Source organism: Gigantopelta aegis, chromosome 12 (genome assembly GCF_016097555.1).
Source record: "Gigantopelta aegis isolate Gae_Host chromosome 12, Gae_host_genome, whole genome shotgun sequence".
Lineage (NCBI taxonomy): Eukaryota > Metazoa > Mollusca > Gastropoda > Neomphalida > Peltospiridae > Gigantopelta > Gigantopelta aegis.
This window is the reverse complement of record NC_054710.1, coordinates 51539635-51567604: the sequence shown is the minus strand read 5'-3', so window position 1 is coordinate 51567604 and position 27970 is coordinate 51539635. Positions and strand designations below refer to the sequence as shown.

Sequence of the window (27970 nt, the reverse complement as noted above, 5' to 3'; positions counted from 1 at the left end):
TGATTTTCTGTCTCGGGACAAGCCCCTGGCTATCCAGAGACAGGCCCTGGGACGGACATGCTCGAAACTCTAGTGGTATATGAGCATGTAAAAATGATTCGCACTCGCCCCTGTGGAGTGTTCGTTGTGTCACTGACTCTATACTACTAGATTACTCTGTTTAGCCTTTGTAACACAAAGTGAGGTAGAATCTACATGTAGCTCCATCAGTGAGTACAGCGCACCCCTGTGGAGCGTTCGTTGTGTCACTGACTCTATACTACTAGATTACTCTGTTTAGCCTTTGTAACACAAAGTGAGGTAGAATCTACATGTAGCTCCATCAGTGAGTACAGCACACCCCGGTGGAGCGTACGTTGTGTCACTGACTCTATACTACTAGATTACATGTAGCTCCATCAGTGAGTACAGCACACCCCTGTGGAGCGTTCGTTGTGTCACTGACTCTATACTACTAGATTACATGTAGCTCCATCAGTGAGTACAGCACACCCCTGTGGAGCGTTCGTTGTGTCACTGACTCTATACTACTAGATTACATGTAGCTCCATCAGTGAGTACAGCACACCCCTGTGGAGCGTTCGTTGTGTCACTGACTCTATACTACTAGATTACATGTAGCTCCATCAGTGAGTACAGCACACCCCTGTGGAGCGTTCGTTGTGTCACTGACTCTATACTACTAGATTACATGTAGCTCCATCAGTGAGTACAGCACACCCCTGTGGAGCGTTCGTTGTGTCACTGACTCTATACTACTAGATTACATGTAGCTCCATCAGTGAGTACAGCACACCCCTGTGGAGCGTTCGTTGTGTCACTGACTCTATACTACTAGATTACGTGTATCTCCATCAGTGAGTACAGCACACCCCTGTGGATTGTTCGTTGTGTCACTGACTCTATACTACTAGATTACATGTAGCTCCATCAGTGAGTACAGCACACCCCTGTGGAGCGTTCGTTGTGTCACTGACTCTATACTACTAGATTACATGTAGCTCCATCAGTGAGTACAGCACACCCCTGTGGAGCGTTCGTTGTGTCACTGACTCTATACTACTAGATTACATGTAGCTCCATCAGTGAGTACAGCGCGCCCCTGTGGAGCGTTCGTTGTGTCACTGACTCTATACTACTAGATTACTCTGTTTAGCCTTTGTAACACAAAGTGAGGCAGAATCTACATGTAGCTCCATCAGTGAGTACAGCACACCCCTGTGGAGCGTTCGTTGTGTCACTGACTCTATACTACTAGATTACATGTAGCTCCATCAGTGAGTACAGCACACCCCTGTGGAGCGTTCATTGTGTCACTGACTACCCTCAGTGGACCCATTCTCTGATTGCTTTCTTTTTCCCCTTCACAACTAATGTCCCATATGGCTGGTATACTATCAAGGGTTGTGGTATGTACTGTCCTGTAAGGGTGTGGATGTTTACCTATTTTACCCTCTGGAAAAATCCCTGAGCGAGATAAAGAAGTGAGACTATAAGTTTTGCGATTATGGGTTTTGTTTGATCTGGTACTGGGACATGAACCCAGTACCTACCAGCATTAAGCAGTGGCCAATCTACTTCAATATAAAGCCATCAGTTGTACTTATATATAGTAATACTTCAGTGTACATGGTTATCTGCTAATCTCAGCTGACCCATGGAGTTTGGAGATTAGTGACCTTTCATATAATGCTAGTAACACACTAATACTATACTGTTGGTCTTACATCAGCGTCTCCACGCACACAGTACAGGTACATTTGTAATCTATGTCCACATTCAGCTAGATGTCAGGAGGTCATTTACAAATGGGTAATATTGTTATACAACAAGAACCTCGTACTAGTATTACTATATACGTGTATATACATGTGGACATTATTTAAGCACCACAGTGGACTATTGAGCTATTTCTCGTTCCAGCCAGTGAAGCTCTACTGGTATATCACAGGCCGTGGTATGTGCTGTTCTGTCTGTGGGATGGTGCATATATAAAAGATCCCTTGCTTATAACAAAAACATTTAATGGTTAAATGTCCTCTCTAAGACTCCTGCTATGTCAATATTTAATGTGTTCTAGAGAGAGACAGTAAGTGACTCTCCTGCTATATCAATATTTAATATGTTCTAGGGAGAGACAATAAGTGACTCTCCTGTTATATCAATATTTAATGTGTTCTAGAGAGAGACAGTAAGTGATGCTCCTATATCAATATTTAATGTGTTCTAGAGAGAGACAGTAAGTGACTCGCCTGCTATATCAATATTTAATGTGTTCCAGAGAGACAGTAAGTGATTCTCCAGCTATATAATTTTTCTAGGGAGAGACAGTAAGTGATGCTCCTGCTATATCAATATTTAATATGTTCTAGGGAGAGAGACAGTAAGTGACGCCTCTATATCAGTATTTAATGTGTCCTAGAGAGAGAGAGACAGTAAGTGACACTGCTATATCAATATTTAATGTGTTCTAGAGAGAGACAGCAAGTAAAACTCCTGCTATATCAATATTTAATGTTCTAGAGAGAGACAGTAAGTAAAACTCCTGCTATATCAATATTTAATGTGTTCTAGGGAGAGAGACAGTAAGTGACTCTCCAGCTATATCAATATTTAATGTGTTCTAGAGAGAGAGAGAGACAGTAAGTGACTCTCCTGCTATATCAATATTTAATGTGTTGTAGGTGGAGACAGTAAGTGACTCTCCTGCTATATCAATATTTAATGTGTTCTAAAGTGAGAAAGACAGTAAGTGACACTCCTGCTATTTCAATATTTAATGTGTTCTAGAGAGAAACAGTATAAGTGACATTCCTGCTATATCAATATCTAATGTATTCTAGAGAGAGACAGTAAGGACTCTCCTGCTATATCAATATTTAATGTGTTCTAGAGAGAGAGAGAGAGAGAGAGACAGTAAGTAACACTCCTGCTATATCAATATTTAATGTGTTCTAGCGAGAGAGAGAGAGAGAGAGAGAGAGAGAGAGAGAGAGAGAGAGAGAGAGAGAGAAACAGTAAGTGACTATCCTGCTATATCAATATTTAATGTGTTCTAAAGAGAGACAGTAAGTGACACTCCTGCTATATCAATATTTAATGTGTTCTATAGAGAGAGACAGTAAGTGACTCTCCTGCTATATCAATATTTAATGTGTTCTAGAGAGAGAGAGGCAGTAAGTGACACTCCTGCTATATCAATATTTAATGTGTTCTAGGGAGAGACAGTAAGTGACACTCCTGCTATATCAATATTTAATGTGTTCTAGGGAGAGAGACAGTAAGTGACGCCTCTATATCAGTATTTAATGTGTCCTAGAGAGAGAGACCGTAAGTGACACTCCTGCTATATCAATATTTAATGTGTTCTAGAGAGAGACAGTAAGTGACTCTCCTGCTATATCAATATTTAATGTGTTCTAGAGAGAGAGAAAGACAGTAAGTGACTCTCCTACTATATCAATATTTAATGTGTTCTAGGGAGAGACAGTAAGTGATGCTCCTATATCAATATTTAATGTGTTGTAGGGAGAGACAGTAAGTGACTCTCCTGCTATATCAATATTTAATGTGTTCTAGGGAGAGAGAGAGTAAGTGACTCTCCTGCTATATCAATATTTAATGTGTTCTAGGGAGAGAGAGTAAGTGACACTCCTGTTATATCAATATTTAATGTGTTCTAGGGAGAGACAGTAAGTGACTCTCCTGTTATATGAATATTTAATGTGTTCTAGGGAGAGAGACAGTAAGTGACACTCCTGTTATATGAATATTTAATGTTTTCTAGAGAGAGACAGTAAGTGACTCTCCTGTTATATTAATATTTAATGTGTTCTAGGGAGAGAGACAGTAAGTGACACTCCTGCTATATCAATATTTAATGTGTTCTAGGGAGAGAGACAGTAAGCTATGCTCCTGCTATATCAATATTTAATGTGTTCTAGAGAGAGAGACAGTAAGTGATGCTCTTGCTATATCAATATTTAATGTGTTCTAGAGAGAGAGACAGTAAGTGACGCTCCTGCTATATCAATATTTAATGTGTCCTAGAGAGAGAGACAGTAAGTGACACTCCTGTTATATCAATATTTAATGTGTTCTAGAGAGAGAGAGAGAGAGAGAGACAGTAAGTGACTCCTGTTATATCAATATTTAATGTGTTCTAGAGAGAGAGAGAGAGACAGTAAGTGATGCTCCTGCTATATCAATGTTTAATGTGTTCTAGAGAGAGAGACAGTAAGTGACTCTCCTGTTATATCAATAATTAATGTGTTCTAGAGAGAGAGACAGTAAATGACGCTTCTGTTATATCAATATTTAATGTGTTCTAGAGAGAGAGAGAGACAGTAAGTGATGCTCCTGCTATATCAATATTTAATGTGTTCTAGAGAGAGAGACAGTAAGTGACGCTCCTGCTATATCAATATTTAATGTGTTCTAGAGAGAGAGAGACAGTAAGTGATGCTCCTGCTATATCAATATTTAATGTGTCCTAGAGAGAGACAGTAAGTGATGCTCCTGCTATATCAATATTTAATGTTTTCTAAAGAGAGAGACAGTAAGTGATGCTCCTGTTATATCAATAATTAATGTGTTCTAGAGAAAGAGACAGTAAGTGACACTCCTGTTATATCAATATTTAATGTGTTCTAGGGAGAGAGACAGTAAGTGATGCTCCTGCTATGTCAATATTTAATGTGTTCTAGGGAGAGAGAGACAGTAAGTGATGCTCCTGCTATATCAATATTTAATGTGTTCTAGAGAGAGAGAGACAGTAAGTGACGCTCCTGCTATATCAATATTTAATGTGTTCTAGAGAGAGAGAGACAGTAAGTGACGCTCCTGCTATATCAATATTTAATGTGTTCTAGGGAGAGACAGTAAGCTAGTGACACTCCTGCTATATCAATATTTAATGTGTTCTAGGGAGAGAGACAGTAAGTGACGCTCCTGCTATATCAATTTTAATGTGTCCTAGAGAGAGAGACAGTAAGTGACGCTCCTGCTATATCAATATTTCATATTAATGTTTTCTAAAGAGAGAGACAGTAAGTGATGCTCCTGCTATATCAATATTTAATGTGTTCTAGGGAGAGAGACAGTAAGTGACGCTCCTGCTATATCAATATTTACTGTGTCCTAGAGAGAGAGAGAGACAGTAAGTGACTCTCCTGTTATATCAATATTTAATGTGTTCTAGATAGAGAGAGAGACAGTAAGTGACTCTCCTGTTATATCAATATTTAATGTGTTCTAGAGAGAGAGAGAGAGACAGTAAGTGATTCTCCTGCTATATCAATATTTAATGTGTTCTAGAGAGAGAGACAGTAAGTGACGCTCCTGCTATATCAATATTTAATGTGTTCTATAGCTCTCTACATGTTTCAAAAGCAGCAAGTCATCTTTTATATGATCATGCAGGACAGAACATACCACAGCCTTTGATATTCACTTATATTTCACTTATTATACTTCACTTATACAGCGTTTTTGTAAAATATCAGTGAATCACTTATACTTCACCTATACTTTACTTATACAGCAGTTTCTGTGAAATATCAGTGAATCACTTATACTTCACTTATATTTCACTTATAGTCTTCTTCTTTTTTAAATATCAGTGAATCACTTATACTTCACTTATACAGCAATGTTTGTAAATATCAGTGAATCACTTATACTTCACTTATATTTCACTTATACAGCATTTTTGTAAAATATCAGTGAATCACTTATACTTCACCTATACTTTACTTATACAGCAGTTTCTGTTAAATATCAGTGAATCACTTATACTTCACTTATAAGTCACTTATATATATCTAATACTTCTGTTAAATATAAGCGAATGACTTACACTTCACTTATATATATGGTTAACACTTCACCTATATGTCACATATACTTTGTATAAGTGATACCTCATTTGCATACAAAATCCTAATCGTTTACTTATAAGTCACTTATACTTGAAAAATATTAACGACTTATACTTCACTTATAAGTGAAAAATATAAGTCATTTCGGTAAGGGTAGGGAGAGAGACAGTAAGCTATGCTCCTGCTATATCAGTATTTACTGTGTCCTAGAGAGAGAGACAGTAAGTGACGCTCCTGCTATATCAATATTTCATATTAATGTTTTCTAAAGAGAGAGACAGTAAGTGATGCTCCTGCTATATCAATATTTAATGTGTTCTAGGGAGAGAGACAGTAAGTGACGCTCCTGCTATATCAATATTTACTGTGTCCTAGAGAGAGAGAGAGACAGTAAGTGATTCTCCTGCTATATCAATATTTAATGTGTTCTAGAGAGAGAGACAGTAAGTGACGCTCCTGCTATATCAATATTTAATGTGTTCTAGGGAGAGAGACAGTAAGCTATGCTCCTGCTATATCAGTATTTACTGTGTCCTAGAGAGAGAGACAGTAAGTGACGCTCCTGCTATATCAATATTTACTGTGTCCTAGAGAGAGAGACAGTAAGTGACGCTCCTGCTATATCAATATTTCATATTAATGTTTTCTAAAGAGAGAGACAGTAAGCGATGCTCCTGCTATATCAATATTTAATGTGTTCTAGGGAGAGAGACAGTAAGTGACGCTCCTGCTATATCAATATTTACTGTGTCCTAGAGAGAGAGAGAGACAGTAAGTGATTCTCCTGCTATATCAATATTTAATGTGTTCTAGAGAGAGAGACAGTAAGTGACGCTCCTGCTATATCAATATTTAATGTGTTCTAGGGAGAGAGACAGTAAGCTATGCTCCTGCTATATCAGTATTTACTGTGTCCTAGAGAGAGAGACAGTAAGTGACACTCCTGCTATATCAATATTTACTGTGTCCTAGAGAGAGAGACAGTAAGTGACGCTCCTGCTATATCAATATTTAATGTGTTCTAGGGAGAGAGACAGTAAGCTATGCTCCTGCTATATCAGTATTTACTGTGTCCTAGAGAGAGAGACAGTAAGTGACGCTCCTGCTATATCAATATTTACTGTGTCCTAGAGAGAGAGACAGTAAGTGACGCTCCTGCTATATCAATATTTAATGCGTTCTAGGGAGAGAGACAGTAAGCTATGCTCCTGCTATATCAGTATTTACTGTGTCCTAGAGAGAGAGACAGTAAGTGACGCTCCTGGGATATTTCATATTAATGTTTTCTAGAGAGACAGAACCCATAAATATGCGTGAAACTGTTTGGTATTTAACTATGCGTGAAACTGTTTGGTATTTAAATATGCGTGAAACTGTTTGGTATTTAAATATGCGTGAAACTGTTTGGTATTTAAATATGCATGAAACTGCTTGGTATTTAACTATATGCAGTTAGAATCAAACTGGTGCAGTGCTTCTCAAAAGTTAATTTCTTCACACCATCTCAGTAATAGTACTAATACCCAGTGGATACAGAGTATATACATTGCATGTAGAAACTCTCAGGTTTAAACTGCGTCGGCATGGACAACTACAATGTACTTCTATATATAGGCACCTTTTAATTGACTGCAATACAGTTCAGGTGGTGCTTAATTCATTTCCAGGTGAGTATACATACAGTATATATACTATTAGCTTTAACTAATGAACTGTGACTAGTTTCTAGAGTTACCTGGCTGATCAATACATGTTTACACATTCTGTGACTTACAGGTGCCATCAGTTGATAAATTATATTTAGAAACACTCCATGTGTCAGTACACAGCCATGGTAGATTGGAGTTTCCGTATGCTTAGAAAACCATGATCTCCATGGAGAAAAGTCCTCCCAAGCAGGTGAAAAGTTAATACAGTTTTACTAAATAATAGTAATAATCCGATATGTCACCTAAAGAGGGAGATAGAGCTTAAAAACACTAACATTAGGGGTTAGGGTGGGGTCAAAGAAAGAAAAGTGAATACAGTTTTACTAAATAATAGTAATAATCCGATATGTCACCTAAAGAGGGAGATACAGCATCAAAACACTAACTTTAGGGGTTGGGGTGGGGTCAAAGAAAGAAAAGTGAATACAGTTTTACTAAATAATAGTAATAATCCGATATGTCACCTAAAGAGGGAGATAGAGCTTCAAAACACTAACATTAGGGGTTAGGGTGGGGTCAAAGAAAGAAAAGTGAATACAGTTTTACTAAATAATAGTAATAATCCGATATGTCACCTAAAGAGGGAGATACAGCATCAAAACACTAACTTTAGGGGTTGGGGTGGGGTCAAAGAAAGAAAAGTGAATACAGTTTTACTAAATAATAGTAATAATCCGATATGTCACCTAAAGAGGGAGATAGAGCTTCAAAACACTAACATTAGGGGTTAGGGTGGGGTCAAAGAAAGAAAAGTTAATACAGTTTTACTAAATAATAGTAATAATCCGATATGTCACCTAAAGAGGGAGATACAGCATCAAAACACTAACTTTAGGGGTTGGGGTGGGGTCAAAGAAAGAAAAGTTAATACAGTTTTACTAAATAACAGTAATAATCCGATATGTCACCTAAAGAGGGAGATAGAGCTTAAAAACACTAACATTAGGGGTTGGGGTGGGGTCAAAGAAAGAAAAGTTAATACAGTTTTACTAAATAATAGTAATAATCCGATATGTCACCTAAAGAGGGAGATAGAGCTTAAAAACACTAACATTAGGGGTTGGGGTGGGGTCAAAGAAAGAAATGTTAATACAGTTTTACTAAATAATAGTAATAATCCGATATGTCACCTAAAGAGGGAGATATAGAGCTTAAAAACACTAACATTAGGGGTTGGGGTGGGGTCAAAGAAAGAAATGTTTTATTTAACGACGCACTCAACACATTTTATTTACGGTTATATGGCGTCAGACGTATGGTTAAGGACCACACAGATTTTGAGAGGAAACCCGCTGTCGCCACTACATGGGCTACTCTTCTGATTAGCAGCAAGGGATCTTTTATTTGCGCTTCCCACAGGCAGGATAGCACAAACCATGGCCTTTGTTGAACCAGTTATAGATCACTGGTCGCTGCAAGTGGTCGCTGCAAGTGGTTTACACCTACTCATTGAGCCTTGCGGAGCACTCACTCCGGGTTTGGAGTCGGTATCTGGATTAAAAATCCCATGCCTTGACTGGGATCCAAACCCAGTACCTACCAGCCTGTAAACCGATGGCCTACCACGACGCCACCGAGGCCGGTCAGGGGTAGGGTCAAGATTTCATATTTACAAAATAGACTTAGCTGCAACATTTGACTCTTAGTTTTTCACTAGCCATTGGGCATGGCAGTAGTAGTTATTTTCTAGCCCAGCATTGAATATCACTAGCCATGGGAGTGAGACTACCATACTCTAGAAGCCCTGATGTACTTTGTATTCCATTAATTCTTGCTGCATATAGAGTAATAAACACAATGCACAATTTATGTGCAATAAAAAGAGTATTTTATTGAAAATATGTGTGATACCTTGTAACAGGTGCGCAGGATTTATACCAGTCGACCGCTATTCAGTCATGTAGTATAATCTTTTGCGTACTATATATTATAAATAACATGGCGAAACAACTGGTATGTAGTTCTGTCTATATACTGTACAACGAATGTTTTGATTTTTAACACTCCAAATTGCTCAAGTTTTGAATGTGCTGAAGTTTCATTAAACAAACATTCCTTTTCCATCCTTTCAAAATGCTGACTAAATCTTCTCTTGTGTTTAGGCAGATGAACTGAAGATGGCGCTGCAGATTGGAACCCTCGACTTCCCGGTCCTGTTTGTAGCCTTGTCGTCATGGTCGGCGCTCTACTTCCTGCTGTGTGCGGCCAACCGGAAACACAGCTATGAGTGGCAGTGTCGAATTGTGACCTGTATCCATGGTATTCTCATCACCAGCATGGCTGCATGGTGTGCCTTCGTACAGGGTCCCTGGCCATTCACAGACGCAGGTAGGTTGTTGATGATGATGATAGCAGTGATGATGTTACAGAGAATTGTGACCTGTATCCATGATATTCTCATCACCAGCATGGCTGCATGGTGTGCCTTCGTACAGGGTCCCTGGCCATTCACAGACGCAGGTAGGTTGTTGATGATGATGATAGCAGTGATGATGTTACAGAGAATTGTGACCTGTATCCATGATATTCTCATCACCAGCATGGCTGCATGGTGTGCCTTCGTACAGGGTCCCTGGCCATTCACAGACGCAGGTAGGTTGTTGATGATGATGATAGCAGTGATGATGTTACAGAGAATTGTGACCTGTATCCATGATATTCTCATCACCAGCATGGCTGCATGGTGTGCCTTCGTACAGGGTCCCTGGCCATTCACAGACGCAGGTAGGTTGTTGATGATGATGATAGCAGTGATGATGTTACAGAGAATTGTGACTGGTATCCACGATGTTCTCATCACCAGCATGGCCGCGTGGTGTGCCTTCGTACAGGGTCCCTGGCCATTCACAGACGCAGGTAGGTTGTTGATGATGATGATAGCAGTGATGATGTTACAGAGAATTGTGACTGGTATCCACGATGTTCTCATCACAAGCATGGCTGCATGGTGTGCCTTCGTACAGGGTCCCTGGCCATTCACAGACGCAGGTAGGTTGTTGATGATGATGATAGCAGTGATGATGTTACAGAGAATTGTGACTGGTATCCACGATGTTCTCATCACCAGCATGGCTGCATGGTGTGCCTTCGTACAGGGTCCCTGGCCATTCACAGACGCAGGTAGGTTGTTGATGATGATGATAGCAGTGATGATGTTACAGAATTGTGACTGGTATCCACGGTGTTCTCATCACAAGCATGGCCACGTGGTGTGCCTTCGTACAGGGTCCCTGGCCATTCACAGACGCAGGTAGGTTGTTGATGATGATGATAGCAGTGATGATGTTACAGAATTGTGACTGGTATCCACGGTGTTCTCATCACAAGCATGGCTGCATGGTGTGCCTTCGTACAGGGTCCCTGGCCATTCACAGACGCAGGTAGGTTGTTGATGATGATGATAGCAGTGATTATGTTACAGAGAATTGTGACGGGTATCCACGATGTTCTCATCACCAACATGGCCATATGGTGTGCCTTCGTACAGGGTCCCTGGCCATTCACAGACGCAGGTAGGTTGCAGCTATTTATAGCTGTGATAGTTTTAGAGACTGTCCTTAGTTTGCAGCCATTGTAAGATGATTCTGAATAACAGAGCCTTTTTTTGAGACTACTGTTACATATTAAATACATTCTTCTTTTTAAATATCTGTCTATGTATTTAAGGTGTTTGCAGTTAAACATGTGCTAATGCCTTTTTTCTTTTCAATCTATATTTTAGGGAACGTAACTCCAGCCCCCACCCCATAAACCCCCCACTTTCTTTCCTTGTATATATGCAAATGAGAGGCAAAGGGTTTGATAACTCCACAACCACCACTATCAAGAAAAATAAAAGTAGTGTAAAGGGAAGTAACTCACAGAACTGCATGTATGGTAATGCCTTATTCTATTATGTGAGGAGCAAATGAAAGTGAGTTGTGTATAACAAATTATGCAGGGGGTGGGGGGAGGGGGGGTGCGAGACTGGGAGTTCCAATCATGTTTCTTATGGAGATGCCTAGTGAGTTGTATAATTTATGTCTAATATATTTGTTGGTTTTTAAAAAAAGCAATAAGATATGTTTCAATTAATCATGTCCTGTTGAAAATATTAAAGAAAGACCCCAAAAATATGTTGTAAATGGGGGTGCAGTGTTGACCCCCCCCCCCCCCAAAAAAAAACCTCCCCTGGTGCATGTGGTTGACATGTCCACACATCATTACCAGCCAGGGATAGAAAATGTGTGTCCACAGCATGATGAAGAGGTGGAATAATTATTCATTCATTCATTCATTCATTCACGTCTTATGTTGCAGGTGGGTCAAACACCCCCCTCCAGTGGCTGACATTCACCATCTGTCTGGGCTATTTCATCTTTGACTTCACTCATTCACTTATTCACTCACGTCTTGTGTTGCAGGTGGATCTCACACACCCCTCCAGTGGCTGACAGTCACCATCTGTCTGGGTATTTCATCTTTGACTTCACTCATTCACTCATTCTCTCACGTCTTGTGTTGTAGGTGGATCAAACACCCCCCTCCAGTGGCTGACAGTCACCATGTGTCTGGGATATTTCATCTTTGACTTCTCGTGGTGTCTCTACTTCAGGGGTGAAGGTACGTACAAATAGTTTGACTCCAACTACATTGAATCATTGACGTAACTTAACGTACATGTAGACAGGGGCAGGGTCTATAGTCATTCCCAGCAGTGAACGTGTGTTGTTTTCTTACAGGGATGTGAGAGCTATGCGTAAATGCACTTTTCCATTTCGTCTAAAAAAAATACTGTTGACCACACAAGATTCATTTGCATGTTTTCGCGGTTTCAACTTTGTGATGTATGCCTTATATTATAAGTTATACCAGTTAAGATTTGTTTGGCCAGTGTGACGTTTATAATGATATATATATATACAGTGAAACCCGCTTAACTGCATACCCTAATTGCCCAATAAAAGCCAGGCTGTAATAAATTCAAGGGAAGTAACTCTTGTAAACAAACTCGACAATTTTATTACAAAGTTACAAGTACATACATTGTATGCATGTATAAAGAAAAACAAAACATCAATAAAACATCTGTACATGTAATAAACAATGTATTTTACAACTACATGGGGTTAATATATTGCTTGGACGTTTACTATTTGCTAAAAAAGTCATTTATTTTCTTCTGGCTGACTGAATTTCTAACAGTTTCATGAATATGTGTTTCGAATGCATAAAAATCGTCACAGTTCAGCGCACCATGACACTCCAAATATCGTCTCAGTGCCTTTACTCCCATCAGTGCACCGGATGCTGTAAGCACAGGTTCGTCGCTGTCATCGTCATCATCATCGCTATCGTCTGGCACTTCAAGCTCACATGGTTTAGCCTGCAAAACATCGGCACAAATCTCCTCGTCGGCTCGCATTCAAAACATTGAAGGTTATCGTCAACATTCACATACGTGTCCAACTCTGATTGGTCGATTCCGTCTGGTGGTGTGATGTCACTCGACGTTTCTTCGTTCCCGCTGTTACAATCAGCTGACTGGAATCCGGCTTTGCGATAACAGTTCACTAATGTTTCTTTTTTCACTTGACCCCATGATTTGTTCAGCATATGTATTGCGTCTAACACCGTGATTTTCTTTACAAACGTATTGGCCTGTATGTCTTGACCACTGTCAATTTCCGTCACAATGCGATTCACGATCTGTTGTCTGTAGAAATACTTCAGGTTGCGAATGATCCCTTGGTCACACGGCTGGATGCATGATGTAGTGTTGGGAGGCAGGAAAATAAGTTTCAAGTTTTTTAGCTTTCCATCAGCATCTGCTGGGTGTGCAGATCAGTTGTCGACAATTAAGAAAATTTTTCTCTTTTCTTTTCGCATGTTTTTGTTCAAATCATAACACCACTGTCTATATAAGACCCCTGTCATCCATGCATTTGCGTTGCTTTGATAATCAACAGGAATGTCTGTTACACCACGAAAACAGCGTGGGTTTTTACTTTTCCCGATCACCATTAAGCGTCTTTTATCTGTCCCAGACATGTTACAGGCGACGAGAGCCGTAATTCTTTCTTTCTGTTTTTTCCCACCACTTAATTTGTCATTTTTGTAAGTTACGGTGCCCTCTGGAATTGCTTGGAAATATATTCCAGTACACATCGTCTGGACTACTCTTCAAGCAATTTTGGAAGTTGTTCCTTCACCCAATTGTCTGCGGCCGGCAAATCTGCATCTTTTTTCTCTCCATGAGCTTTTTTGTAAACTATGCAGTTTCTTTCCTTCCATCTGCATAGCCACCCGTTGGTTGGTTTGAAATCAGGTTTATTCAGCGTTTCAGCCAGTTTCTTTGCTTTTACTTCCAAAATTGGTCCTGAAAGTGGAACATCGTGACTGCGAGCTTCTGTAAACCATGTTTTTAAAGCTGTTTCTACATCGGCATCTTTTCCGGTACGACGTCTTTTTCTGTCCGGATTTTCATTCCATTCCCACTGCAAACAGATTTCGGATTTCTTTGCCGCTATGCGTGAAACCTGGGACTGTGAAATTCCTAAACGTCTAGCGATGTCAGATTGAGAAACATTTTTATCAAGCTCTTCGATAAAACCTATTTTTTGGGAGAGAGACAAATCAGTTTGTTTTCGTTTCACACTCATTTTCGTAATGAATGCATTGTGTGCGTTGGGTCTAACGCGTTCATTGCACAGACTGCGCAACCGATATGATAGGTCTACTCATTATGTAAGTGTTGTTTGTTAAGTAATAAACATCTAATTTAAACAAAGACACTTGAGCAGATAGGGACATAACGATATCTATCGCATATGTTAGTTTCCCTCCTCACAATAAAGGTTTTAATTAATCGAGAGTGATCGCTTCCGCTACAGGTGTAAACAGTCATGCCAGCTATTATACTTGCGGCAATGTATTCAGCATGATCACGGTGCGGTCTTGGCTTAAAACAATACGACTTGTTATTCAAGGCCAGTTGGCAAATAAGGCACCAATTACTCAATTAACTGTGTTTGGCACGTGGAATTCAGTGTTTTTGCTATGACAATAAGCGGGATATGTTAATAACAGGTAGTCGATTATCTGGGTGTTTTTGCTATGACAATAAGCGGGATATGTTAATAACAGGTAGTCGATTATCCAGGTGTTTTTGCTATGACAATAAGCGGGATATGTTAATAACATGTAGTCGATTATGCGGGTGTTTTTGCTGTGACAATAAGCGGGATATATGTTAATAACAGGTAGTCGATTATGCGGGTGTTTTTGCTATGACAATAAGCAGGATATGTTAATAACAGGTAGTCGATTACCCGGGTGTTTTTGCTATGACAATAAGCGGGATATGTTAATAACAGGTAGTCGATTACCAGGGTGTTTTTGCTATGACAATAAGCGGGATATGTTAATAACAGGTAGTCGATTACCCGGGTGTTTTTGCTATGACAATAAGCGGGATATGTTAATAACAGGTAGTCGATTATCCGGGTGTTTTTGCTATGACAATAAGCGGGATATATGTTAATAACAGGTAGTCGATTATCCGGGTGTTTTTGCTATGACAATAAGCGGGATATATGTTAATAACAGGTAGTCGATTATCCGGGTGTTTTTGCTATGACAATAAGCGGGATATGTTAATAACAGGTAGTCGATTATCCGGGTATTAAGCGGTATGCAAATAAGTGGGTTGCACTGTATATGTACTAATGGCCGTGTTATGATTTCAATCTCTCTCTAGGAGCTGTGATGATGGTTCACCACTGTCTCAGTATCCTCGGTCTGTCCATGTGTCTGGTGTTTGGCCGGTGTGACGTTTATAATGATATATATATATATATATATGTACTAATGGCTGTGTTATGATTTCAATCTCTCTCTAGGAGCTGTGATGATGGTTCACCACTGTCTCAGTATCCTCGGTCTGTCCATGTGTCTGGTGTTCGGCCGGTGTGACGTTTATAATGATATATATATATATATATGTACTAATGGCTGTGTTATGATTTCAATCTCTCTCTAGGAGCTGTGATGATGGTTCACCACTGTCTCAGTATCCTCGGTCTGTCCATGTGTCTGGTATTCAGCCGGTGTGACGTTTATAATGATATATATATATATATGTATGTACTAATGGCTGTGTTATGATTTCAATCTCTCTCTAGGAGCTGTGATGATGGTTCACCACTGTCTCAGTATCCTCGGTCTGTCCATGTGTCTGGTGTTTGGCCGGTGTGACGTTTATAATGATATATATATATATATGTATGTACTAATGGCTGTGTTATGATTTCAATCTCTCTCTAGGAGCTGTGATGATGGTTCACCACTGTCTCAGTATCCTCGGTCTGTCCATGTGTCTGGTGTTCGGCCGGTGTGACGTTTATAATGATATATATATATATATGTATGTACTAATGGCTGTGTTATGATTTCAATCTCTCTCTAGGAGCTGTGATGATGGTGCACCACTGTCTCAGTATCCTCGGTCTGTCCATGTGTCTGGTGTTCGGCCGGTGTGATGTTTATAATGATATATATATATATATATGTACTAATGGCCGTGTTATGATTTCAATCTCTCTCTAGGAGCTGTGATGATGGTTCACCACTGTCTCAGTATCCTCGGTCTGTCCATGTGTCTGGTGTTCGGCCGGTGTGATGTTTATAATGATATATATATATATATATATGTACTAATGGCCGTGTTATAATTTCAATCTCTCTCTAGGAGCTGTGATGATGGTTCACCACTGTCTCAGTATCCTCGGTCTGTCCATGTGTCTGGTGTTCGGCCGGTGTGATGTTTATAATGATATATATATATATATATATGTACTAATGGCCGTGTTATGATTTCAATCTCTCTCTAGGAGCTGTGATGATGGTTCACCACTGTCTCAGTATCCTCGGTCTGTCCATGTGTCTGGTGTTCGGCCGGTGTGATTTTTATAATGATATATATATATATATATATGTACTAATGGCCGTGTTATAATTTCAATCTCTCTCTAGGAGCTGTGATGATGGTTCACCACTGTCTCAGTATCCTCGGTCTGTCCATGTGTCTGGTGTTCGGCCGGTGTGATGTTTATAATGATATATATATATATATATATGTACTAATGGCCGTGTTATGATTTCAATCTCTCTCTAGGAGCTGTGATGATGGTTCACCACTGTCTCAGTATCCTCGGTCTGTCCATGTGTCTGGTGTTCGGCCGGTGTGATGTTTATAATGATATATATATATATATATATGTACTAATGGCCGTGTTATAATTTCAATCTCTCTCTAGGAGCTGTGATGATGGTTCACCACTGTCTCAGTATCCTCGGTCTGTCCATGTGTCTGGTGTTCGGCCGGTGTGATGTTTATAATGATATATATATATATATATATGTACTAATGGCCGTGTTATGATTTCAATCTCTCTCTAGGAGCTGTGATGATGGTTCACCACTGTCTCAGTATCCTCGGTCTGTCCATGTGTCTGGTGTTCGGCCGGTGTGATGTTTATAATGATATATATATATATATATATGTACTAATGGCCGTGTTATGATTTCAATCTCTCTCTAGGAGCTGTGATGATGGTTCACCACTGTCTCAGTATCCTCGGTCTGTCCATGTGTCTGGTGTTCGGCCGGTGTGATGTTTATAATGATATATATATATATATGTACTAATGGCCGTGTTATGATTTCAATCTCTCTCTAGGAGCTGTGATGATGGTTCACCACTGTCTCAGTATCCTCGGTCTGTCCATGTGTCTGGTGTTCGGCCGGTGTGATGTTTATAATGATATATATATATATATATATATATGTACTAATGGCCGTGTTATGATTTCAATCTCTCTCTAGGAGCTGTGATGATGGTTCACCACTGTCTCAGTATCCTCGGTCTGTCCATGTGTCTGGTGTTCGGCCGGTGTGATGTTTATAATGATATATATATATATGTACTAATGGCCGTGTTATGATTTCAATCTCTCTCTAGGAGCTGTGATGATGGTTCACCACTGTCTCAGTATCCTCGGTCTGTCCATGTGTCTGGTGTTCGGCCGGTGTGACGTTTATAATGATATATATATATATATGTATGTACTAATGGCTGTGTTATGATTTCAATCTCTCTCTAGGAGCTGTGATGATGGTTCACCACTGTCTCAGTATCCTCGGTCTGTCCATGTGTCTGGTGTTCGGCCGGTGTGATGTTTATAATGATATATATATATATATATATGTACTAATGGCCGTGTTATGATTTCAATCTCTCTCTAGGAGCTGTGATGATGGTTCACCACTGTCTCAGTATCCTCGGTCTGTCCATGTGTCTGGTGTTCGGCCGGTGTGATGTTTATAATGATATATATATATATATATATGTACTAATGGCTGTGTTATGATTTCAATCTCTCTCTAGGAGCTGTGATGATGGTTCACCACTGTCTCAGTATCCTCGGTCTGTCCATGTGTCTGGTGTTCGGCCGGTGGGGCACGGAGCTGGTGGCGACTATCTGCGGCGGTGAGATGACGAACCCGCTTCTCCAGTTGCGGTGGTTCCTGCGTGAGACGGGCCGCTATGACACTTGGTACGGAGAGCTCAACGACATCGTCTTCATGGTCCTCTTCGGCATCATACGCATCGGCGTGGGGTCGGCACTGCTCTACTCCTACTTCCAGCAGCCCACCGACTACCTCGGCCGCTTCGGCGGAGTCTGTATCTACTCCATCGGGTGGCTCTTCTTCATCAACATCGTCCAGTTCGGTGTCAATAAGTACAAGAAGAAATGGCGTGCGTTCAAACAAAGGCAGGGAAGTGTTTCGAAACGTGCTGATAAAGTGAATGGTGAATGTAGTTCTGTAGGGATGAAAGGGAATAAATCGTCTGTGGTGACGAAAAATGATGATAATTCTGTGGTGAAAGATGAACATAAAAGTTTGTCATTGACGAAAGAGACAAAAGATGATAACTTGATGATGACAGACAAAGATGAAAGTTTTTCGTTGATGCAACAGACAAAAGATGATAACTTGATGATGACAGACAAAGATGAAAGTTTTTCGTTGACGCAACAGACAAAAGATGATGCTTCCATTGTGACAGGGGAAGATAACCGGTTCTCGCTGATGCAGCAGTCGTGTGTTGAGGGTGGAGAACAGATAAAGAAGCTGGTCAGTGGAATCTTCAGCGAGATTCCGTCGGCAGACGCGTGTTTGAGACGAGTCGTAAAGCCAGGGGTAGACAACTCCAACCACTTGCTCAACGAGTTAGTGATGAGTGGGCATGTGTCCTGTATGTGTTCGGACACTGATGACAAGAAAACTTTATAAGTTATCAACATAGATGTTTGTTTAATGCTCAACTGTCAGCTTCACCTTCAAATAATTGTAAATGAATTATCTCCCTTTTCCCTTTTTATTTTTTTTATTTTTTATTATTGTTTTTTTTTTTGGGGGGGTGGGAGGGTTTAACACGTTTTTGCTTCTTTTTTTTGCCCAATTGTTTACTTGCAGGTATAAAAAGAAAAAAGTCCTAAAATAAATATATGATTGATTTCACTATGACAATAATTTATTGTTTAAAAATAGTTCATTTAAGTCAAACTCGATTCAGTGATCAATGCAGGTGGGTTTGTTTTTGTTTGTTATTTTATTTATTTTTATTTATTTTCTTTTTTAATTTTTGGTGGGGTAGGGGATTGGTTTTGTATTAGCCGGTATTTGATACAAACATAAGAAAACAATTAAATGCATGCATTTAGAATTCCCGCCAATTTGCTGCAGTTCAGTTACTGTAAGCCAACTACATCTTTTAAGTTTGGTTTCAATATATATATTTTGCATTTGGCGGGGTGGGGTGGTGGGTGGGTGGGGTGTTTACTTACATATATTTTCAGAGCTGGAACATTGTAACACCAATTGCCGTCGTTGAGATGCTGTAGGTAGAGAACATCACTAACAGTACTTTTGTGCCGTCGGTAAATCTCCTCAACAATGGCGAAATGTATACACCCGGTGTACATTGTCTGCCAGTATTTAACATTGGCACGTTTGAAATATGTCTACATACAGCAATTTATCCAGCAATCACTGTATACATTGGCAAGATATGACTAGATAAATGTCTATATTTTCAGTCACTGACCAGAAATGTAAGTCACGTGACATAAGCCCGACTCGACTCAAGTATTTCAGAGTAAATTTTCAATAAAAATACTCATCAAATCATTTGTTGAAGTGCAGTAAATACAAATAATTTTTAATTTTACGATAATATCAAAACTTGTATATTTATTTATGAACTGGGAGTTTAGAAACACTTTTTTAATGTGACAGAATGTAGCTAGCGTCTTACAAATAATGACGTCATGTATCTTGTATGGCTTCATTTGACAAAAGCCTTGCTAGGTTGACAATACTAAATTTGTGTACACAAAACTGGAATAAATAATGATTATCCGAATATTTGTGTAGGATTGCAGGATAAATGATATAACTGTTTACTGTCTTAAGATATCGGCTTTATCCTGCTCAGAGCCTTGCTGCATTCGCCATTCTAACGTTCGCATGATAAAGCCGATATCTTAAGACAGTAACCAGTTATTCCCTGTATAACCTTCCAATCTTGTTTATTTGCAGTCAATGGGCCGTTTCACCCATGGCAATTCCTCTATAACCCTCCACTCGTGTTTATTTGCAGTCAGTGGGCCATTTCACCCATGGCAATTCCTCTATAACCTTCCACTCGTGTTTATATTGCCATCAGTGGGATGTTTCACCCATGGCAATTCCTCTATAACCCTCCACTCGTGTTTATTTGCAGTCAGTGGGCCGTTTCACCCATGGCAATTCCTCTATAACCTTCCACTCGTGTTTATTTGCCGTCAGTGGGCCGTTTCACCCATGGCAATTCCTCTATAACCTTCCACTCGTGTTTATTTGCCGTCAGTGGGATGTTTCACCCATGGCAATTCCTTTAAAAATTGCTGTAGAAGACAGATTCTTAAGTCCGAGCCCTATATTTTCAACACAACCAACTAAATGTCCTCATGTTATGTATAATAATAACACATAAACATATGGGGCCGTTCGGCAATCGTTCACTGGTATTGAACAATTTGACATTTTTATAACTGCCCCCTGGCCACGGTGTATCATTTTGTGTGGCTAAAACGGGCACCACCCCCTTTAGTATTTTGTAAGGCTTGATATTATAGCAAGTTATATTTTTGTACAGTAGGAGTCTAGTCTGGTGAAGGAAGTTTGTAAGATGGGGTCAGGTCATGATTCCCCAGAATATATATTTATAGATTGATCTCCTGACACACACACACACACACACACACACACACACCATTGCCTTAGGTGAAACACTAACTAAGAAAACCAGGGTTGGGAATTCTCCTCGGATCAGCTGTTTTCCTCTCATGGAACATTGCGTTTCCTCACATTTTAATCGTCCTTTCCTCCAAAATGTGTCGGATGGCACAGATTTTAACCTAGGATTTCAAGAATTTCCGGGACCCCTCTAGATGTACTCTTTTTTACAGTTCACCAATTCCCACCCCTGGAAAACATTTGAAACATCTTAAAAAAAAAGAAGAAGAAAAAAAAGTCTAAGCATCAAGTCTGACAGCTCACCCCCCCCCCCCCCCCACACCCCCCACACACACACCTACCCACCCCTTCAGAACACCCTGAATCCATGCCTGATAGTTTGTAAAAATTGAAATGGAAGAATTGGTTTCTATCAAGATTACATTTTGCAAGTCATAGTTTTGATACACAAAAATAGTACAAGTCTTAGGATTGGGCAAAGTTCTTTCAGGTTGCATAATACGATTCACCTCACAATCAGTACTTACAGTTGTAAGTCATCATCTTGTGGTTACCTAGCATGATGAAATACTGTCCCCAGCAGTCATCTGATTGGATGCTGGTTCCCATGATAATGGAAGATTCCATTTCTTTCTCCTTTTTTTTTTCTCTTTTTTTTAAAAACATTTACCAACATTTGTATTAATGTTATGGTTTGACCAATAGGTGATGCCTATATTAAGCATTTAAGGTCTCACCCTACATTTTACAATTACAATCTTACATGGCAGACAAAATAGCATAATTGGTTAAACACATCAAGTAGACCGAAATGACAAGAATGAAATTTGTAGGTGGGGATGTTAGAGTGAATGAAAAAGAGACAAGAGATACATGTCAGTTTGAAAGTATTTTCTTGCAACTATAAACTTGTTGAATCATTTTGAACATCTCAACATTTTCTTGATCATTGAAATTTGAGTTTCCAACTCAAAAAGCTTTTTCATTGACAGACCAGATAGCTGAGGTGTGTGCCTAGGACAGTGTGTTTTAACACGTAGGTGGATATGAGCTTGAAAATATGTATATACAAACAATACTATTATAATAATAATTTCTTCATTCTACCTCAAAGCAGTTGGTCTTAATTCATACGGTCAAGTGCTCGTCTCATGCGCAGTTGGTCTTGGATCGATCCCTGTCAGTGACACCAAGGGGTGGGACGTAGCCCAGTGGTAAAGTGCTTGTCTCATGCGCAGTCGGTCTGGGATCGATCCCCGTCAGTGACACTAAGGGGTGGGACGTAGTCCAATGGTAAAGTGCTCGTCTCATGCGCAGTAAGTCTGGGATCGATCCCCGTCAGTGGGCCCATTGGGCTATTTCTTGTGTGTGGCAGTGCACCATGACTGGTATATCAAAGGCCATGGTATGTGCTATCCTGTCTGTTGGATGATGCATATAAAAGATCTCTTGCTACTAATGAAATTTTGTTTGTCTCTTTTCTTTCTAAAACTGTCAAAATTACCAAATGTTTGACATCCAGTAGCCAATGGTTAATAAATCACTATGCTCTAGTGGTGTTGTTAAACAAAACAAAATCTTGAGATATACATGTATGTGACGTCAATATATATTAACTATTTCATTGATTAACTCATCAAGCATTGTTTTCTGTAATATTTCATACATGTACCGTAGTGGTTTCACCAGTCAGAAACTAACAGAGCACAGTTTTATAAGCACCAGGCCTGTAGATAGATCCATTCCAACCAGAGACAGTTTCTTAAAGCCACATACCCTAGTTTTTAAAAACCACGTTAGATGAGAAGTAATGGTTAATGAGACAAGCTCTGGTTATTGTTTTACGGTGTTTTCCTCTTTAAACATCGCAGACTTTAGCTTCTCTCTGTTATAACCATATCCAAATATGTGTTGCATGTTTGTAGATTAACTAAAGTTAGTGTCCTTCTTCACAGGCTAACACTAGGGTCTGCACCGTTAATAAAAAAGCTGTAAAATGACCTTAGATTTATTAGTCTCCTGTAGGTTTTGTGTCCGTCCATCAGTCTGTCCAGCATCTAGTTTACTGGACAACATAGTACATGTATATGTATATACCTTTACCGGGCAGAACTACAGATGAAGTTTGACTTTCATGGGAATGTGCCCAGAGTTATGGTCCTTGAACTTAGGAGATATGAAATGTGCTGGGCCTGGACCCAATTTCACAAAGCATCGTAAGGCTTCACGTAAACGTAAATCTACGACTAAATCAGAGTTCTTATTACCGTTTTATTATAGTACAAGAAATATAGTTAGAAATACACATTTCATTTTTTCTCCTTAGAATATGGTACTCTGTTTTATGAAGAAAATTAGATAATTACGGAAAATTGAGTATTCTAAGGATAAAAGAAAATGAAATACATGTATGTGTATTTCTAACAAACACCTGAAGATGTATGCCCGGTATAACTATAACTGCTAGTTGCAGACGTAAACCTACGATGTTTAGTGAAATAGACCCGTCGTTGGGACATGTATTGCTTTAGCAGTACTGGGTATGTTGTTGTTTGCCGTAGCAACCTGAACAAATAGTTTTCTATATTTTTCAGTCTCAGCTAACCGAGACTCTTACATTTGTACATTGTTGTTGAACACTATAAACACTATTTTTTCATTTATGTTTACATAAATATGTGTTTGTTTTGTTGAGCTTTTTTCTTCTTCATTTTTGTTGTTTATTTTCAAATAGCTCAATTTTTGAATATATTTGTAATAAAGTATAAATTTGTAATAACTATTAACCCATAAGATGTATATTTTTGACAATGTATGTACATTAATGACTTGTTTGTCTTTATTGCGCAAAAATATATTTAAATATGTAGCATGGGTCGAAATTAAATTGCTGTGAATTTCAATTTGTTTATTTTAACCAACAGTGTACTATGTATGCTACACAAAACAATGAAACAGTGTGACAATATAACACATTTTCCACATAGATACATGTATGTGTTGTCTGTTGCCAGGTCTGTAGTTTGAGCCGCCACAGATTTGGGGGGGGGGGGGTTTCACATTCAGTGTGACAGTATAACACATTTTCCACATAGATACATGTATATGTTGCCAGGTCTGTAGTTTGAGCCGCCACATATTTGTGGGGGGGGTTTCACATTCAGTGTGACAGTATAACACATTTTCCACATAGATACATGTATATGTTGTCTGTTGCCAGGTCTGTAGTTTGAGCCGCCACATATTTGTGGGGGGGGGTTTCACATTCAGTGTGACAGTATAACACATTTTCCACATAGATACATGTATATGTTGTCTGTTGCCAGGTCTGTAGTTTGAGCCACCACAGATTTGTGGGGGGTTTTCACATTCAGTGGGATTGATTGATTGACAACATATTTTGTTGTACAAGGAACAAAATCGGGCACAAGTTTGCCAACTTACGAGGCCCTCTTCTGTTTGATATGAAGAGTCCACGCCAGAAACAATCGAAGTCTTGAGAACTGTTTATGTTAAAGCCACATTTCACATTTTTCAGAACTGTTGATTTTAAAGCCACATTTCAGTTTTTAGGACTGTTGATTTTAAAGTCACATTTCACGGTTTTGAGAACTGTTGATTTTAAAGTTACATTTCACGGTTCTGACAACTGTTGATCTTAAAGGTTGACTGCTTGAATATGTTTACATTCACAGCACATAAAGGACACTGTATACTTTACTGCTGTAGGGGGAGGGGGGGGGGGGGGAGGTAGCCCAGTAGTAAAACGCTTGTTTGATCTGTGTTCGGTTTGGGATCGATCCCCGTCGGAGAGCCCATTGGGCTATTTCTCGTTCCAGCCAGTACACCACGACTAGTATATCATAGGCCGTGGTATGTGTCCTGCCTGTGGGATGGTGCGTATAAAAATGCCTTGCTAATAATGGAAAACATTTAGCTGGTTTTCTCTCTAAGCTTGATTTTTTAACGACACCACTAGAGCATATTGATTTGTTAATCAACGGCTGTTGGATCTCGAACGTTTGGTAATTTTTACATATAGTCTTAGGGGGGAAACCCGCTACATTTTTCAGTTAGTAGCAAGGTATTTAACAGTTGTGCACACAACAATATTGATTCCACCATGTACCAGTTGGCATGAAAAAAAAACAGAGAATAAAAATAACACTCACTGGACTAGTGGTTTATTGAACAAAGAAGTAATGCCATCTTAATAATAACGTTAGAAAATTTACTGTCTGAACTGAGATTCGATCCAGCAAGCTACGGCATGTCCTAACTCAGCAAACGAACCTCGCTCCAGGTCCCTTCACACCTGCATGGAAGTCGGTACTCAAAATGTCTGAGTAGGCCTAATGACCTGGCAGCGTTATAGTAGTTTTTCCCGGAAATGAATATATATATATATATATATATATATATATATATATATATATACTCTTCAAAAGAAGAAACGCAAAACCACATTGTCGTAACATTTGGAGAATTGATTTAATTATTGAATGGTGAGTCCGATAATTACCAAATGTTGCAGGATTGTTCACAATTCACTCTAGTCCATTGTGAGTAAGTGATAGGACACACCACCAAGGTCAAGGTCATCTGGAGTCAATACCGGGTGTGGCCTCCGCGTGTGTTGACAACTGCCTGGCACCGCTTGCCCATTGAAGCAACCAGAGTACGGATGACGTCCCGGGGGATGGTGGCCCACTCGGCCTGCAAGGCTGCTGCCAGCTCGGGCAGGGTCTGGGGCTGTGGTTGTCGCTGTCGGAGGCGTCGGTCCAACTCGTCCAATAGATGCTCAATTGGGTTCAAATCCGGTGATATCGATGGCCAAGGAAGGACATTAATGTTGTTGTTCTGTAGGAAAGCCGCTGTGAGACGTGCTGTGTGAGGCCTGGCGTTGTCATGTTGGAACACTGCGTTGGCGTTGGCCATAACTGGAACGATGTGTGGCCGGAGGATCTGGTCAATGTAGCCCTGTGCATTCAGGTTGCCCTGCACGTGGACCAGGTCAGTTCTGCCAGTGTGTGAGATGGCTGCCCACACCATGACACTACCCCCGCCGAATCTGTCCACTTCCTGCACGCAGTTTGCCGCATAACGTTCACCACGACGCCTATACTCCCGACATCTTCCATCATGACGTCGGAGCAGAAATCGGGACTCGTCACTGAAACACACCTGTCTCCATCGCAGTTGAGGCCATTGTCGATGAATCTGGCACCACTGCAGTCGGAGTCGACGGTGTTGTGGTGTTAAGATGACACTTCGAACTGGACGTCTGGCACGAATTCCTACCTCACGTAGGCGGTTCCGTACGGTCTGGTCGGATATCCTGCGCAAACCTGGTATTGCTGCGGCTGTGGAGGTGGCAGTAGTCAATCGTTCTCGAAGGTGGCGTACCCGGATGTAGCGGTCCTGCCCGGGGGTAGTGACCCGTGGTCGACCGGATCTAGGGAGGTCACGTGTTGATCCATGTTGCTGGTAACGGTCCCACAGTCTGGAGATGGTGCTTGGGGACACATGGAATGCCCTGGCAACGGCCGTTCTGGATTCGCCTGCGTCTAGTCGGCCGATGGCATTGTTTCTCTGCGGTTCACTGAGACGTGGCATGTCCTGGATTGTCAACTGTCGGCCAGATACAGAGGCCAGGCAAGCGAACACCCTGCACTTTTATACTGTCGGTGTTCATGTTGCACGTGCAGACAACGCACGTGCAGTGGTGACATGGTTTGCACGTGGCTGCGTTTTTGCGAATATTCACATTTTGGAACTTTATTGTACAGTAGCTGCGTTTTATCGAATGTAACCGTGGGAATGTGTTTGGGACATGCAATGACCTTATATTCACAAAGCATGAACCGGTAGAAAACATAAAATCGGAGTTATAACCCATTTGTACCCTTTTGCGTTTCTTTTTTTGAAGAGTATATATATATGACTGGCACACAGGTGCATAATTAATTACTAGAAGCAAATTTTTGGTGTTTTCTCTCAATAATAAAAAATGAGAATATATAACATGCCCATTATTCCTGGTACCATTACAAATGAGAAAAATTAACTGCTTTTATATCCACGTCTTGTACGAGTTCGTTATTTATGTTTTTAATGATCTTAAAAATTGCATTTTGGATCGTTCGAAGCATACAACTTTGGCGGTCGTGATTGTTTCTAGGTCTGATGTCGGGCAAGTCCAATTTCCAAATAGGGGTGTCATGCGTGTTACTCTCTTGGTTATGGTATTGATATTATGTTGTTATAGTTTAGTTATTTGCTAACAAAATAAACAGTTATGCATATCTAATTTAGATTGTTTTGTTTGTAAGGGAAAATCTCTCCGTTTGTAGGAATATTCAAACAAGTTAACAAACTGTATAGCTACACTGTTCTGTTTCGACAGAAGTTACGAGGATTTCCAATTGCTCAATATCGGTATGGCCAATCTACGTCATAATGACGTCATTTTGTACACGTTAATATCAATAGGCATGATATGGTTTTAAAAATAATTAAACAAATCCACACAATACCTAAATTATATCAATGTTCAGACGCATAGTGGTATATTGACGTAGTTTGCTGATATAGTGGCCGCAAATTATTAAGTTATTCTGACATTTCATCTTTCCACTGTAGTAAGGTACACGTCGACTGTTATTGTTAACACAGCTCCAGTGTTAGTAACGTAGCCCATGTTCTGGTTAGCGAAACCCCATTGATTGTGACGTACATTGAGATCGGCCCGAGATAATATATCGTAATCAACCGAAGCGCCCTGTATACCTTTCAAAATATAGACTCGTCTTGCTATTCCCACAATTCCACCAGACGATCAGCAGAAACAAGTGATTTTCACTCTGTTTTTTGCAATAGGTTTATTATTTATAGCTTGAACGATAGCGGAGAACATGGCGGGATTATGAGTGACGGATTGTTTTACTTGTCTAACTGATTCCATGCATTCAGATCACTTGGCAAGTGGTAGTAGTAGTAGTAATAGTAGTGGCAGTAGTAGTAGTGGTCTTGGTAGAG

The 27970-nt window shown here is 39.9% G+C and overlaps 1 protein-coding gene across 2 annotated transcripts in view; it reads left to right on the top strand.

The window, feature by feature from the left end:
• Window positions 1-19025, top strand: part of LOC121386568 (TLC domain-containing protein 5-like) — a 28516-nt gene extending 9491 nt beyond the window's left edge. For both annotated transcript variants that reach the window (XM_041517515.1, XM_041517516.1), the window contains exons 2-4: window positions 9691-9916; window positions 12095-12190; window positions 18015-19025. In XM_041517515.1, coding sequence (XP_041373449.1) covers window positions 9706-9916; window positions 12095-12190; window positions 18015-18925 — 1218 coding nt within the window. In that variant the 5' untranslated portion in view covers window positions 9691-9705 and the 3' untranslated portion in view covers window positions 18926-19025. The remainder of the gene's footprint in view (window positions 1-9690; window positions 9917-12094; window positions 12191-18014) is intronic.
• The last annotated feature ends 8945 nt before the right edge of the window (window positions 19026-27970 follow it).